The sequence below is a fragment of the Crotalus tigris genome, unplaced genomic scaffold (genome assembly GCF_016545835.1).
Source record: "Crotalus tigris isolate CLP2741 ecotype Arizona unplaced genomic scaffold, ASM1654583v1 scf7180000024367.1024689, whole genome shotgun sequence".
In the NCBI taxonomy this organism is placed as follows: domain Eukaryota; kingdom Metazoa; phylum Chordata; class Lepidosauria; order Squamata; family Viperidae; genus Crotalus; species Crotalus tigris.
In genome coordinates this window covers 515,001-528,954 of record NW_024100536.1, presented here as the reverse complement: position 1 = coordinate 528,954, position 13,954 = coordinate 515,001, and the positions used below count along the sequence as shown (strand labels likewise).

Genomic DNA, 13,954 nt, shown 5'->3' with positions numbered 1-13,954 from the left:
GGAAATTTCTCCTTAGCTCTAGGTTGGTTCTCTCCTGGATTAGTTTCCATCCATGGCTTCTTGTCCTGCCTTTACATGCTTTGGAGAATAGGTTGGCTCCCTCTTCTTTGTGGCAGCCCCTGAGATATTGGAAAATTGCTATCATGTCATCCCTAGTCCCTCTTTTCATTAAACTAGACGTTTAAATCCCAGTTCCTGCAACTGTTCTTCATATGTTTTAGGCATGAGATCTGATTCAGGGGCAAAGCACATGTTTTGCATATATCACAGGCTGGATGTAATCTCTGAAACCTCCAATCTGAGACAAACAGAGACAGGCAGGCAGGCAGGCAGGCAAGCAGGTAAGCAGGCAGGCAAGCAGGCAGGCAGGCAAGCAGGCAGGCAAGCAAGCAAGCAGGCAGACAGGCAAGCAGGCAGGCAGGCAGGTAAGCAGGCAGGCAGGCAGGTAAGCAGGCAGGCAGGCAAGCAGGCAGGCAGGCAGGCAGGTAAGCAGGCAGGCAGGCAGGCAGGCAGGCAGGTAAGCAGGCAAGCAAGCAGGCAGACAGGCAAGCAGGCAGGCAGGTAAGCAGGCAGGCAGGTATACGGCAGGCAGGTAAGCAGGCAGGCAGGTATGCAGGCAGGCAGGCAGGCAGGTAAGCAGGCAGGCAGGCAGGTATACAGGCAGGCAGGTAAGCAGGCAGGCAGGCAAGCAGGCAGGCAGGTAAGCAGGCAGGCAGGCAGGTAAGCAGGCAGGCAAGCAGGCAGGCAGGTATGCAGGCAGGCAGGTAAACAGGCAGGCAGGCAGGCAAGCAGGCAGGCAGGCAAGCAGGCAGGCAAGCAGGCAGACAGACAGACAGACAGATCTCCATGCCAGCAGGAAGGTCATTGTGCAAAGAGGAAGTGTTGAACCTAACAAATGATGGACTAGAAAAATTTTCTACTGATCTTGTAGGCCTATTCTCAAAAATATCTTGAAATAGATAGGCACACTGACGCTTGCGTAGACTTTGATTTCAGCTCCCATGGTCAAACTGTCTGTGTTTGATGATGAAAGCTGAGGATGACGGACACTGTCCTCCCCCAAACAACCAGAGACTGCCAAATCACTATCACTTAGGTTGGTAGCACTGCTTTGCCAGGGTCTTCTGAGGCCCACCAGGAAGCGGATACCCACCGCTGCAGCCCTGGATTGTGGGTCACGCATTTGGCTAACTCACCTGTGGGAAAGTTGTGGGTTTCAGCGGTGAAGATGACATGTCGGGTGGAGGTCCGCTTCTCGAAGGGGCTGGCCTTGGATGGGTCGCTGGGCCAGAGTGAGAGGACTTCCCTGCCTTGGATTGCACTTGAAGGAGAAGACACAAAACTTAAGCTTCAGGAATGCATCAAAAAGGAAAGTCTTCTTCGTCCTGGTGCATTGGAACTACAGCACCCAGAGTTCCTTGCTGTTCAGCTGTACTGATTGGGAATCCTGGGACCTGTGGTCTCCCAAGGCATCTGAGAAACATCCCACTGAGTCGAATGGGTTCCACTTCCCTTCCTCAGTGGCTGCGCCAAGTAGTCCTTGACTTATGACCGCAATTGGGACGGAAACTTCCATCACTAAGCAATGCCGTTGTTAAGTGAGTTGCACCTGATTTTACAACCATTTATTTGCAATGTAAGTGTATTTTGCAATGTAAGTGAATCATGCTACTTATCACGCGAATCTGGCTTTCCCCATTGACTTTGCTTTTTGGAACCCCCCCCCCCCGAGTAAATTACTAATGGCATTCACACGACATTGCAACCAACGTAAATACATACCGGTTGCCAAGCACCCAAATCCTGACCGCAGCGAGGCTGCAATGGTCATAAAGGCAAGAACTGGTCATAAGTCACTTTCTCCTGTACCTCTAAATAACTTCGAACGGTCATTAAATGAGCGGTCGTAAATCGAGGACTATCTGTCTTGCCAATCTAGCAATTCCAACTTTTATTTGCCAGGTGGGGGAGAGACAGAGACAGAGAGAGAACAGGAAAATACCCACCTGCTGTTGTCGCAAAATTTGATGACGTTGTTGGGATTGCTCCGTTCTTGAGTTTTCATGATGGACTCGAAGAGTGATTCCTTCATTTCCTTCCCGTCCACCAGGAGGCGCCCTTTGAAGAACCAGTGCCGGCTGTGTTCACTGCAGGGAAACACCAGATAGAACAGTGGTTCTCAACCTTTTTAATGCAGTGACCCTCAACCGGTCGTAAGTTGAGGACTACTCAACCGGTCGTAAGTCGAGGACTACTCAACTGGTGCAGCACCGTTTGCAGAATGGGACTTTTGGCGGGCTCAGCAGGTCAGCGACAGCCTGGACAATTCCTATTGGCTTTTGAAAGCCAATAGAATTAGACTCTATTCAAGAGAGTCTATTCTATTGGCTTTCAAAAGCCAATAGAATAAAAGGGAGTAGCACAGCTAAGGAAAAGGGGAAAAAAATGGCGGACTGCGTTGTTTGGCGACCCCCGTGAAATGGTCGTTTGACCCCAAATGGGGTCCCGACCCACAGGTTGAGAACCACTGAGATAGAAGGAAAGAAAAGGTAAGACTATCCCAAAGGTGCTTTTTTTTTTTTCAGGAGGCAAATGGACTTTCTTGTTTTTCTTGACATTTCGCTTCTCATCCAAGAAACTTCTTCAGCTCTGACTGGATGCTGGGGAATGAAAGGATTTAGACTCCTTGCAGACAGCTGGTCATTTGCCTTCTTTTAGAGAGTCGTTGAGGCCACTTGGAGGTTTAAATGAACTGTTGAGGACTGCCTGTATAACTTTATCCATAGGAATTGAATGATAATAAGGGATTCCATTTTTCTTAGGTCAATTAAACTTATTTACCGTATTTTCCGGTGTATAAGACGACTTTCTAAAGCATGGAAATCGGCGCTGAAGTCGAGGGTCGTCTTATACGCTGAGTCATCTTATACACCGGAAATTACGGTAGTTTCCGGCGTATAAGACGACTTTCTAGGCATGGAAATCGGCGCCGAAGTCAGGGGTCGTCTTATACGCCGAGTCGTCCTATACGCCGGAAAATACGGTAGGTCATAAGAAGGGGAAAAACAGCACTAGAAATTGAGGCATTCACCTTTTATTCTGGATCATATCATTACATTCATCTCCTTCTTTGGGGGAGGGGGAATATAAAATTCCAGAAATATATTGTTTCTCTCTCTGCTTGTTAACTCTTGCTTTCCTATTCTCTTTCTAGAGCAGGGGTCCCCAACCTATGGGCCGTGGCCCTGGGCCTGCTAGCCACCGGGGAGTGGGACAGGCTGGCCAGTGCGCGCATGTGTGCATGTACACACACCCACTCGTGCTAGCGCCTTGCTGTGGGGCATGAAAACAAGACACCACCGTGCCTTGGGACACAAAAACGGGACGCCGCGCACGTCACAGCGTGAAAACGGGGCTCCGTGCTGCAGGGCATAAAAACAGGACTCTGCGCTGTAAAAGAATGGGGCAGGGCTAGCAAGTATCACACAAACACTAGCGCCACCCCGTTTGCATCATGCACATGCTCGCGGGCCCATGCGCGCGCACGCATGCGTGTAAAATGCTTCCCCTTCCCTTTCCCTTCAGTCCGCCAGCTGAAAAAGGTTGGTGACCTCTGTTCTAGAGCAGCTTTTCTCAGCCATGACAATTTTAAGATGTGTAGATTTCAAATCCCAGCTGGCGGGGGGATTCTGGGAGCTGAAGTCCACACATTTGAAAATTGCTAAGGTTCAGAAACACTGCTCTAGAGTCCTTGGGCCAGACACAACCTGGAACATGATTTTAAATAAAGGGGATCCCATGGCCCCGGGACAGTACAACCATCATAAATATGAATCAATTGCCAAGGGTCCCCATTTTGATCACGTGCCCATGGGGATGCTGCAACGGCTGTATGAAAACTGATCATCAGTCACTTTTTTCAGTGCTGTTGTTAACTTTGAATGGTCACTAAATGAGGACTGCCTGTAAGTCGAGGACTACCTGTGCAATCAAGCATGGCTCTAGAAAATTGAAGCATATTTTTGTCCTTTTTTTTCCCAGTGGCCAAGCATCCAAATTTTGATCACGTGACACCCAGGGATGCTGTAGCAGTCACAAATGTGAAAAATGGCCCTAAGTCCCTTTTTTCAGTGCAGTTGTGACTTTGGTCACCAAACAAATCAAGGATTACGTGAACTGTTCAAAGTTTTCAGCCAAGGCAGACTCTAAGGCAGAGTTTTTCAACTTGGCCACTTTTAAAGTTGTGTGGACCCCATTACAGCAACAATACCTGTTGGACTGAGCAAGGTCAAAACATTCAACGCTGGTGGGGTTTCTGCCCAGTTTTTGGAAGAGAGCGGTGTAGAAATCCAGGTCCCAGGAATCAAAAGCCAGACCTAGGGAAGCAGAGAAACACAGAGATTGAATTACTGATGTCCCTTTCTACCCCAGCCCTTCTTGCATGAAAATGAAATGAATGAACAAATGTAAGAGGATAAGAGAAGGAATCGCTTTGCAATTTCAAGCGACGGTGATTCCCTTATGCAGGGTCTCCAAACTTGGCAACTTTTAAGACTTGTGAACTTCAACTCACAAAATTCCCCAGCCAAAAATTTCTCCTTAGTTCTAGATTGGTTTTCTCCTTGATGAGTTTCCATCCACTGCTTCTTGTCCTGCCTTCAGGGGCTTTGGAGAATAGCTACTTTGTGGCAGCCTCTCAAATATTGGAAGACTGACATTATGTCTGTTTGTCTATCTATCTATATCTATATCTATCTATTATATCTATTATCTATATCTATATCTATTTCTATCTGTCTGTCTATCTATCTATCTATCTATCTATCTATCCATCCATCCATCTCTCTCTCTATCTATATTCTGTTCTGTTCTGTTCTGTTGTGTTCTGTTGTGTTCTGTTCTATTCTATTCTATTCTATTCTATTCTATAAATTCCTGTTTCCTTCCACAGTAAATTGTTTCCGGTCTAAGAGCTTAAGAGAAGACTGTGAGTAGAAGAACCCAGAATTTGAAGGATGTGTGTCTATAATGTATGTTCTTATTTGTGGTTTTGACTTGTCTGAAGCATTAATTTTGTTGTGAGTTACACAATGACAATAAAGTTATTCTATATCTATATCTATCTTTGGAGAATAGGATGAACCCCTTCTTCTGTATGGCAGCCCCTCAAGTATTGGAACACTGCTATCATGTCACCCCTAGTCCTTTTCTTTAAACCAGACATACCCAATTCCAGCAAGCGTTCTTCATATATATGTTTTAGCCTCCAGCCCCCGAATCACCTTGGCTGCTCTTCTCTGCACTCTTTCTAGAGTCTCAACATCTTTTTTGTATCATGTTGATCGAAACTGGACAACAGGCTACTACAAACTCAGCCTGCTGTCTCCTAGCTAAATAATTCCCCAATATTTCCCTATTCTCTTTACCCTCCCTAGCTCATACCAAGCTGGTTGTTGGCCTTGACGAGAGCTGCTCTCCCTTCTCCAAGAATGTCAACGTGGAACACGGCTTCGGGGTGGGTTGCTACAGCAAAGCTGTTGATGGGTTCGGGATACGTCTGTTCCGTCATCCGATCGTAGAGTGAAGCTACTAGCTGGGTCTCCTGGGATGTTGTGGGCAGTTGGTCACACTGAAAAACAAAATCAACCTTTGGATTCTAAATTCAAGAGGGGTTTTATGCACCTGATGAAGAAAACTTGGGATATCCAAAGAACAGATTCAAGACCAGTGGTTCTCCACCTGTGGGTCGGGACCCCATTTGGGGTCGAACGACCATTTCACGGGGGTCGCCAAAAAACGCAGCCCACCATTTTTCCCCCCTTTTCCTTAGCTGTGCTACTCCCTTTTATTCTATTGGCTTTTGAAAGCCAATAGAATAGACTCTCTTGAATAGAGTCTAATTCTATTGGCTTTCAAAAGCCAATAGGAATTGTCCAGGCTGTCTCTGCCCTGCTGAGCCCGCCAAAAGTCCCATTCTGCAAACGGCGCTTCACCAGTTGAGTAGTCCTCGACTTATGACCGGTTGAGTAGTCCTCGACTTACGACCGGTTGGGGGTCGTGGCATTAAAAAGGTTGAGAACCACTGATCTAAGATAATTCTTAGATAATTCTGCATGTGGGAAGCAGAGGGGAAACAGAAGAAGATAGAAAAATACACACATACTTTGAAAAGGTAGCGTCGGGAACACTCAACTCGGTCAATATTTTCCAATCCAGCCGCCAGGCACACGGAGACAGCATTGGTGGAATAGGCAGTAGAAAAATTCAACCTGCAAGCATGAAGAAGGAGGAGAAGGAGGAAGAAGAGGTTGTTTTGAAATTAAATCCAAATAGATTTGAAGCTTGGATACATTCTCGCCATATGTCGTTTAATAATGCCTAATGCAAGGAGATCCAATCAGTCAATCCGAAAGAAAATCAAACCGTAACTGGAAGGACAGATACTGTGATTGGAGCTCAAATATGTTGGCTACCTAATAAGAAGAGAGAAGACCCTATGTAAGGACCTGCCCCAGCTGGCCCCTCAGGAAAGCAAAAGTCTTGACGCCGTTGAAGTGAATCAAAAGGACTTTTACTGAGAGAAAGCGTTTGCAGAAAAGTCAGGTGGAATCTGAAGGTCCCGTGCAAAGCACAAAACAATTCTTTTCATTTCCCCAATTCCCCCACCCCCCAACAATCCACCAACAACCAATGTGATGCCGTAAGGTTGTTTTGAGAATGCTGAGGTGCTGGGTTGATAACAGGCCACTGTCAGGGCACGAGAGCCTTGGAACCAGGCTGGAACAATCCCCCTCTCTAATTCCCAAACAGTTACAGCAAAAGTGAAAGCATGCAAAAAAAAAATGCCAGCAAGCCTTCCTTCCCCACCACCCCTCCTTCAACAGAATGGCAGGACACAATAGTGGACTTGACACCCTGATGTTGGGAAAGACTAACGGCAAAAGGAGAAGGGGACAGTGTCGCTGACACAATGAACGTGAATTTGGCCAAACTCTGGGAGACAGTGAAGGGGTGGGGGCTGGCATGCTGTGGGCCATGGGGTCACAAAGAGTTGGACACAACTTAGCGAATGAACAGCAACTAGAATGCTTAAGTGCAGGCCAACCATAGATGACAAAGTCTAGAAAGTCTCAGTACTGCTCCCCAGTCAGAACTGATTTGAAATGAATGATCAGTTCTGTTTTGGAGGCACACTATAATTGTTTATTTTATTTATTAGGTTTTTATCCCAGCTTTATTACTTTATACGTCACTCGAGCCAGCGAACATACATAATACTCCTTCCTCGGTGCTCCCCTGAAGAACACAGCTTGCCCAAATCAAAGTAGGGTTAATTTACAAACCAGCAAATAAAAGCAGACCAACAAATAAAAGTCCATTGGAAGTCCTGCTCGTTATATCTGAATGTGGTTACTCACACATTGGCATTCATGCATTATGATATAGTTTGTTCGGTTTTGACTTATGCAAACGCAGCCACAACCTCCGCAGTCTGTATACCACTATTGGTTGTTTAGTATGGTGAATGCAGCCAACTAATTGTGGGGTTCTTTAGCAAGGAGCAATTTAGACAATGTGCATATCTATCCTTTCACTTTGGGATTTATTGTTGACTAGGAACTGAAAAAAAGCAAGCTTCTGGACTCATAAAAACAGAATTTATTTCATTGGTAATAAGTGCAGCTTTGTCTTCACCAGGAGATTTACCTTGGACCGATCTCTACCAGCAGATCAGAGGGGCGCGGACTGAGAAAAGATTTGGGTGCAATATCGCCTTTTTCGAATGGACAGCCAAAAACCCATTGCAACATCTCCATCTCCCGGGAGCTCGGGAGAGTCTTTCCTGGTGACAAAACAGGGATGGGAAAAAAGTAGTCAATTTTCCCATACTCTAACAGGGCTATAACCCAGCAAGCCAAGAGGGATAAGCACGCTCCGAATCAAACCATTATCTCTTAAATAAGAAGAAAACCACCATACTGAGCGCGCGTCCCTCAGTTCTTCATTCAAAACCCTCCATTGGAATCTACATCAGTGTTCCTCAGTGTGGCAGGTTGAAGATGTGTGGACTTCAGCTCCCAGAATTCCGTAGCCAGCCATGCTGGTTGGGGAATTCTGGGAGTTGAAGCGGGCAAGGTTGAGCAACACGGATCTAGACCAAGGTTGATTCATTTCTCCTACCTGTCCAGTTGACGTTGAAGCACAGTTCCTTCTGGACCGCTTGGACACCATCGCCTAAGATAGTTTGGGCAGACAGCAAAAGATTGTTGAGGCCACTGTCGGCCTCGCTGGGCCTTTGATAATAATGTAGAACCACCATGTCTGTCCTAAGGGAATAGAATAGAGAGACAATGAGGAAACTTAACAGTATACGTACAAAATAGAAGTTTAATACAGGTAATCTTCAACTTATGACTGCAATTGAAGCCAGAATTACAATTATATGATGTTGGATCATTAAGAGGGTCACTGCCTGACAATTTTGTGGCCCTTTTTTATGGCAATTGTTAAGTGACCACAATGGACATTATGTGAATAATGTGAATTATGTTATGTGGTTCTCAACCTTTTTAATGCCGCGACCCCCAGCCGGTCATAAGTCAAGGACTACTCAACTGGTCGTAAGTCAAGGACTACTCAACTGGTGCAGCAGTTCAAGAGAGTCTATTCTATTGGCTTTTAAAAGCCAATAGAATAAAAGGGAGTAGCACAGCTAAGGAAAAGGGGAAAAAAATGGCGGACTGCGTTGTTTGGCGACCCCCGTGAAATGGTCGTTTGACCCCAAATGAGGTCCCGACCCACAGGTTGAGAACTGCTGTGTTAAGCGAATCCGCTTTATCTAATGAGTTGGGTTCCCCCCCCCCAAGAAACCAGAAGTAAACACAAGAAAGTCACAAAAAAAAAACCATTGAAAATCCTGATCATGTAACTTCAACACACTACAAATGGCCATAAAGCTAAACGGGTTGTCAAGCACCTAAAACGCAATTTTGTGATTACGAGGTGCATGTGTGTGTGTGTGTGTGTGTGTGTGTGCTGCAGCCATCAAAACTTCAAAATGGCGTTGTTAGTATCTTTGGCAGTGTCCATGGTAACTTCAATCTGATACTAAGTGACCTGTCATTAAGTGAGGACCAATTGAACTGTGTACAGCTCTGCTCACATGTGAACTGGAAAAGAGAACTATCTCATGAGGAAACGAGGCAGGGGGAGACATTTTGAGATTCTCCAGCTTTCAGAAAAGACAATGAGAGAGGGAGATACGATGAAGATGTATACGACTTATTTAGCCCAAATTTTCTGTTGCTAAGCAAGACGGCTATTAAGTGAGTTTTGCCCCATTTTACGACAGTTCTGGCCACAGTTAAGTGAATCACAGCAGTTATCCAGTTAGTAACATGACTGTTAAGTGAACCTGGTTCCCTTGTCAGGTCACAAAAGGTGATCCCGTGACCCCAGTCAGGACACTGCAACCGTTATAAATACGAAAGTGGCCAAGGGTACGAATATGAGTCATGGAATACTGCAACGATTGTAAGTGTGAAAAACTTTTATAAGCCACTTTTTTCAGTGCCACTGTTATTTCGAATGGTCACTAAACGAACGGCTGGCTGTAAGTCAAGGACTACTCATGCAATCATGGCGCTGGAAAATTGAAGTGTATTTTTTCTTCCTCTTTTCAAAGCGTGAGGACCAAAAGTTATCCAATGAAAGTGAATGAAAGGCTGTTTAGAACAGAACCAAAAATTGCCTTCTTCAGACAAACGTAATTAACTAGGAAAAATTCACTACCGGAAGATCAGCTAATAACGTGGATGGCTTGAAAGCATGACTGGGTCAATTCATAAAGAGCAGATCTACTGAAGCTATGACGGCACCGGGAAAAAAAGGACTCGGGATCAGTTCTTGCACTTGCGACTGTCGCAACATCCTCCCAAAATTTGGGTAGTTGGCCATCCATCGGCGTGTATTCCAGTTCACGGCTCCCAAGATGTCACAGCCATGATCTGCATCATGGTTGCAGCATCGTGGGGTCACATGATCACCTCCCCAAATGGCTTCTGACAAGCAAAGTCAATGGGGATTCCAGATTCACTTAACGACTGTGTGATTTGCTTAACAAAGTTCAAAAACAGGTCATAAAACTAGTCCAAAGGTGCTTTTTCAGGAGGCAACTGGACTTTCTTGTTTTTCTTTGAAGACATTTTGCTTCTCATCCTAGAAGCTTCTACGGCTCTGGCTGGATGGTGGGGCAATGGAAGGATTTATACTCCTTGCAGACAGCTGGTCATTTGCATTCTTTTAGAGAGTCATTGAGGCCACTTGGAGGCCTCAACATTTGCACTACTTAGGAAACCCTGAGGTCACAGCTAAACCTCCAAATGGCCTCAACGACTCCCTAAAAGAAGACAAATGACCAGCTGTCTGCAAGGAGTGTAAATCCTTCCATTCCCCACCATCCAATCAGAGCTGAAGAAGCTTCTTGGATGAGAAGCAAAACGTCTTCAAAGAAAAACAAGAAAGTCCAGTTGCCTCCAGAAACAACCTTTGGGACAACTATGGCCTGGATGACTGAGAATCTCCATAGTCGTAAAACTAGGCTCGCCTCACTTAACGGCTACATTGCTCAGCGATGGAAGTTCTAGTCCCAACTATAGGTCGTAAGTCGAGAATTACCTGACTGTGCAATCTTTAAAGCAGAAGCATCTGCTAGGCCTAGTGGTCAATATATGGAAGTGATAAAGGAGCAAATACTGCATTTTATTTCAGAGGTCACCTAGGTTCACCTGGCAACTGTTGTGCCAATGTGGTGCTAGCCGACGTAGGTCCGACACCAAAGAGCTGCTGTTTGATCTAAGAGACATCAGAACAAATACCCAACGGACAAGCCAAAGAGGTCGTTGCCCTCCAAAACTGCTCACAATTCTTGCGTCACTCAAAGCTTCAGAGCAATCTTCGTTGCTTTGCAACTTCAGTTGCACAAAAATGACAGCAATTGCGTATCCTGGGGCAAGGGTCCATCCTCCACTTAGCAAGGTTTTTCAAAAGTGGTTTGCCATTGCCTCCTTCCTAAGGCTGAGAGAAAGTGACTGGCCCAAGGTCACCTTGCTGGCCCAAGGCAGGACTAGAATTCACAGTCGCCCAGTTTCTAGCTGGATGTCCTTAACCATTAGTAATAGTAATAGTAGTAAAGTTGGAAGGGACCTTGGAGGTCATCTAGTCCAACCCCCTGCTCAGGCAGGAAACCCTACACCATTTTGGACAAATGGCTGTCCAGTCTCTTCTTAAAAACTTCCAGTGTTGGAGCATTTACCGCTTCTGTTCCACTGATTAATTGTTCTCACTGTCAGGAAGTTTCTCCTTAGCTCTAGGTTGCTTCTCTCCTTGATTAGTTTCCACCCCTTGCTTCTTGCCACAAACTGCCCTCAGGTGCTTTGGAGAATAGCTTGATTCCCTCTTCTTTATGGCAGCCCCTGAGATATTTTACACCAAACCACCTCTCTGATGCATAAAACAACTGGCGCAAACCGATTAAATGCTACTAAAGGTGCAAATGCACACCCCATAAGAGTCAAAATTCACAAAAATTTTAAAAGACGATTTAAGCAGGGCTCCCCAGGCAGAAAATCTGGACGGTTCCCCCCAAATCAGTTAAATCAAATAGAAAACCTACGGATGAGTCAACTTCATCACCACTTTTCGCCACCATTCAATCTCTCGACATTCTTTTCAAAAACAAACCAAAACACCTCCTGTTTCATCCTCAGCAGGAGCGGACCCCAGTCCCTTCACCCTCAGCCGACCCAGCATGATGGGAGTTGTAATCCCACGCGGCTAGGGTGGGGACGTGTGCAACGGAGGCACGTGCTTCGGGAGCGACCAAGTGAAAGTTTGCCCACCCTGGGAAAAAAACGACCCCAGCCCGGTTTTACTATTTGATCCCAAGCGATCTCCAGCTCCGGAGACCGCGTAACAGACCCGGGCTTCTTTCAGGAAAGAGCCCCCACTTCTTCTACGATCCGAACTCGGGGCAGGCGGGTCGTGGGGAACAGCCCGGGTCTCAGGTTGTGCAGCCTTACCTGCCTCGGCTGGCTGGGTCTCCCGTCCCCGCGCGATCTCCGCCGCGGCGCTCGCTCTCCGATCACGGGGCACTGGCGAGGCTGGCGCGCGCGGCCCCTGGCGCGGGAGGGGATCCTTCCCTGGGGAGGGGGCGGGGGGGGAAAGGAGGGTGTGGGAGGTGGCCAGGCGCCCCGCCCTCATCTCCTATTGGCTGCCTCGCTTCCTTCTTTTCAGCCTTGGAAAGGAGCCCGAGGGCGCGCGAGGCGAACTTCGATCGCGGGAGGGGGAGGGAAGGCTTGCACACAAACACACGCACACACACACACGCACACACACACGGACAGAGCGAGAGAGACAGAGACGGAGAGGGAGAGGGAGCAATAGAAAGGGAGAGGGTGAAAAAGAGGGAGAAGGAGAAAAAGGGGGAGGGGAAAAGAGGGGGAAAAGGGAGGAGGGAGAAAGAGAGAGAAGGAGAAAAAAAGGGGAAGGGAGAAGGAGAGAGAGAAAGAAAAAAGGGAGGAGAAAAAGGGGGGAGGGAGAAATAGAAAGGGAGAGGGTGAAAAAGGGAGAAGGAGAAAAAGGAGGGAAAAAGGGGAGGGCGAAATAGAGAAAGAGGAGAAAAAAGGGGGAAGGGAGAAGGAGAAAGAGAAAGAGGAAAAAGGGGGGAGGGAGAAATAGAAAGGGAGAGGGTGAAAAAGGGAGAAGGAGAAAAAAGGAAAAAGGGGAGGGAGAAATAGAGAAAGAGAGAAGGAGAAAAAAGGGGGAAGGGAGAAGGAGAAAGAGAAAGAGGAAAAAGGGGGGAGGAGAAAAAAGGGGGAGGGAGAAATAGAAAGGGAAAGGGTGAAAGGGAGAAGGAGAAAAGAGGGGGGAAAGGGGGAGGGAGAAAGAGGAGAAAAGGGGGGAAGGGAGAAGGAGAGGGAGAAAGAGAAAGGAAAAAGGGAGAAGGAGAAAAAGAGGGGGGAGGGAGAAATAGAAAGGGAGAGGGTGAAAAAGAGGGAGAAGAAAAAAGAGGGAGAAAAAGGGGGAGGGAGAAAGAGAAGGAGAAAAAAGGGAAGGAAGAAGGAGAGGGAGAAAGAGAAAGAGGAAAAAGGGAGAAGGAGAAAAAGAGGGGGGAGGGAGAAATAGAAAGGGAGAGGGTGAAAAAGGGAGAAGGAGAAAAAGGAGGGAAAAGGGGGAGGGAGAAATAGAGAAAGAGAGAAGGAGAAAAAAGGGGGAAGGGAGAAGGAGAAAGAGAAAGGAAAAAGGGGGAGGAGAAAAAAGGGGAGGGAGAAATAGAAAGGGAGAGGGTGAAAGGGAGAAGGAGAAAAAAGGGGGGAAAGGGGGAGGGAGAAAGAGAAGGAGAAAAGGGGGGAAGGGAGAAGAGGGAGAAAGAGAAAGGAAAAAGGGAGAAGGAGAAAAAGAGGGGGGAGGGAGAAATAGAAAGGGAGAGGGTGAAAAAGAGGGAGAAGAAAAAAGAGGGAGAAAAAGGGGGAGGGAGAAAGAGAGAGAAGGAGAAAAAAGAGGGAAGGGAGAAGGAGAGGGAAAAAGGGAGGAGGAAAAAGGGAGGAGGGAGAAATAGAAAGGGAGAGGGTGAAAAAGGAGGGGAAAAGGGGAGGGAGAAATAGAGAAAGAAGGAGAAAAAAGGGAAGGGAGAAGGAAAAAGGAGGGAGGGAGAATTTGAGAGAAAGAGAGGGAGAAGGAGAAAAAAGGGAAGGGAGAAGGAGAGGGAGAGGGGAGAAAAGGGGGAGGGAGAAATAGAAAGGGAGAGGGTGAAAAAGGGAGGAGAAAAGGAGGAAAAAGAGGGAGAAAAAGGGGAGAGGGAAAGAGGAGAAAAAGGGGGAAGGGAGAAGGAGAAAGAAAAAGGGGGAGGGAGAATTTGAGAGAAAGGGAGAAGGAGAAAAAAGGGGGAAGGGAG

The 13,954-nt window shown here is 46.8% G+C and overlaps 1 protein-coding gene across 2 annotated transcripts in view; it reads right to left on the bottom strand.

Annotated features, from left to right (window-relative positions):
- The window catches only part of PFAS (phosphoribosylformylglycinamidine synthase), a 43,280-nt gene extending 31,064 nt beyond the window's left edge, over positions 1 to 12,216 (bottom strand). Inside the window, exons 1-8 of one of the 2 annotated variants that reach the window (XM_039327798.1) lie at positions 12,081 to 12,216; positions 8,182 to 8,327; positions 7,708 to 7,843; positions 6,164 to 6,269; positions 5,443 to 5,629; positions 4,271 to 4,376; positions 2,007 to 2,147; positions 1,197 to 1,321 (exon numbers count right to left, since the gene is read on the bottom strand). In XM_039327798.1, the coding sequence (XP_039183732.1) occupies positions 1,197 to 1,321; positions 2,007 to 2,147; positions 4,271 to 4,376; positions 5,443 to 5,629; positions 6,164 to 6,269; positions 7,708 to 7,843; positions 8,182 to 8,320 (940 nt within the window). In that variant the 5' untranslated portion in view covers positions 8,321 to 8,327; positions 12,081 to 12,216. The remainder of the gene's footprint in view (positions 1 to 1,196; positions 1,322 to 2,006; positions 2,148 to 4,270; positions 4,377 to 5,442; positions 5,630 to 6,163; positions 6,270 to 7,707; positions 7,844 to 8,181; positions 8,328 to 12,080) is intronic. The other variant, XM_039327800.1, reaches the window with a different exon arrangement.
- Between the last annotated feature and the right edge of the window lie 1,738 nt (positions 12,217 to 13,954).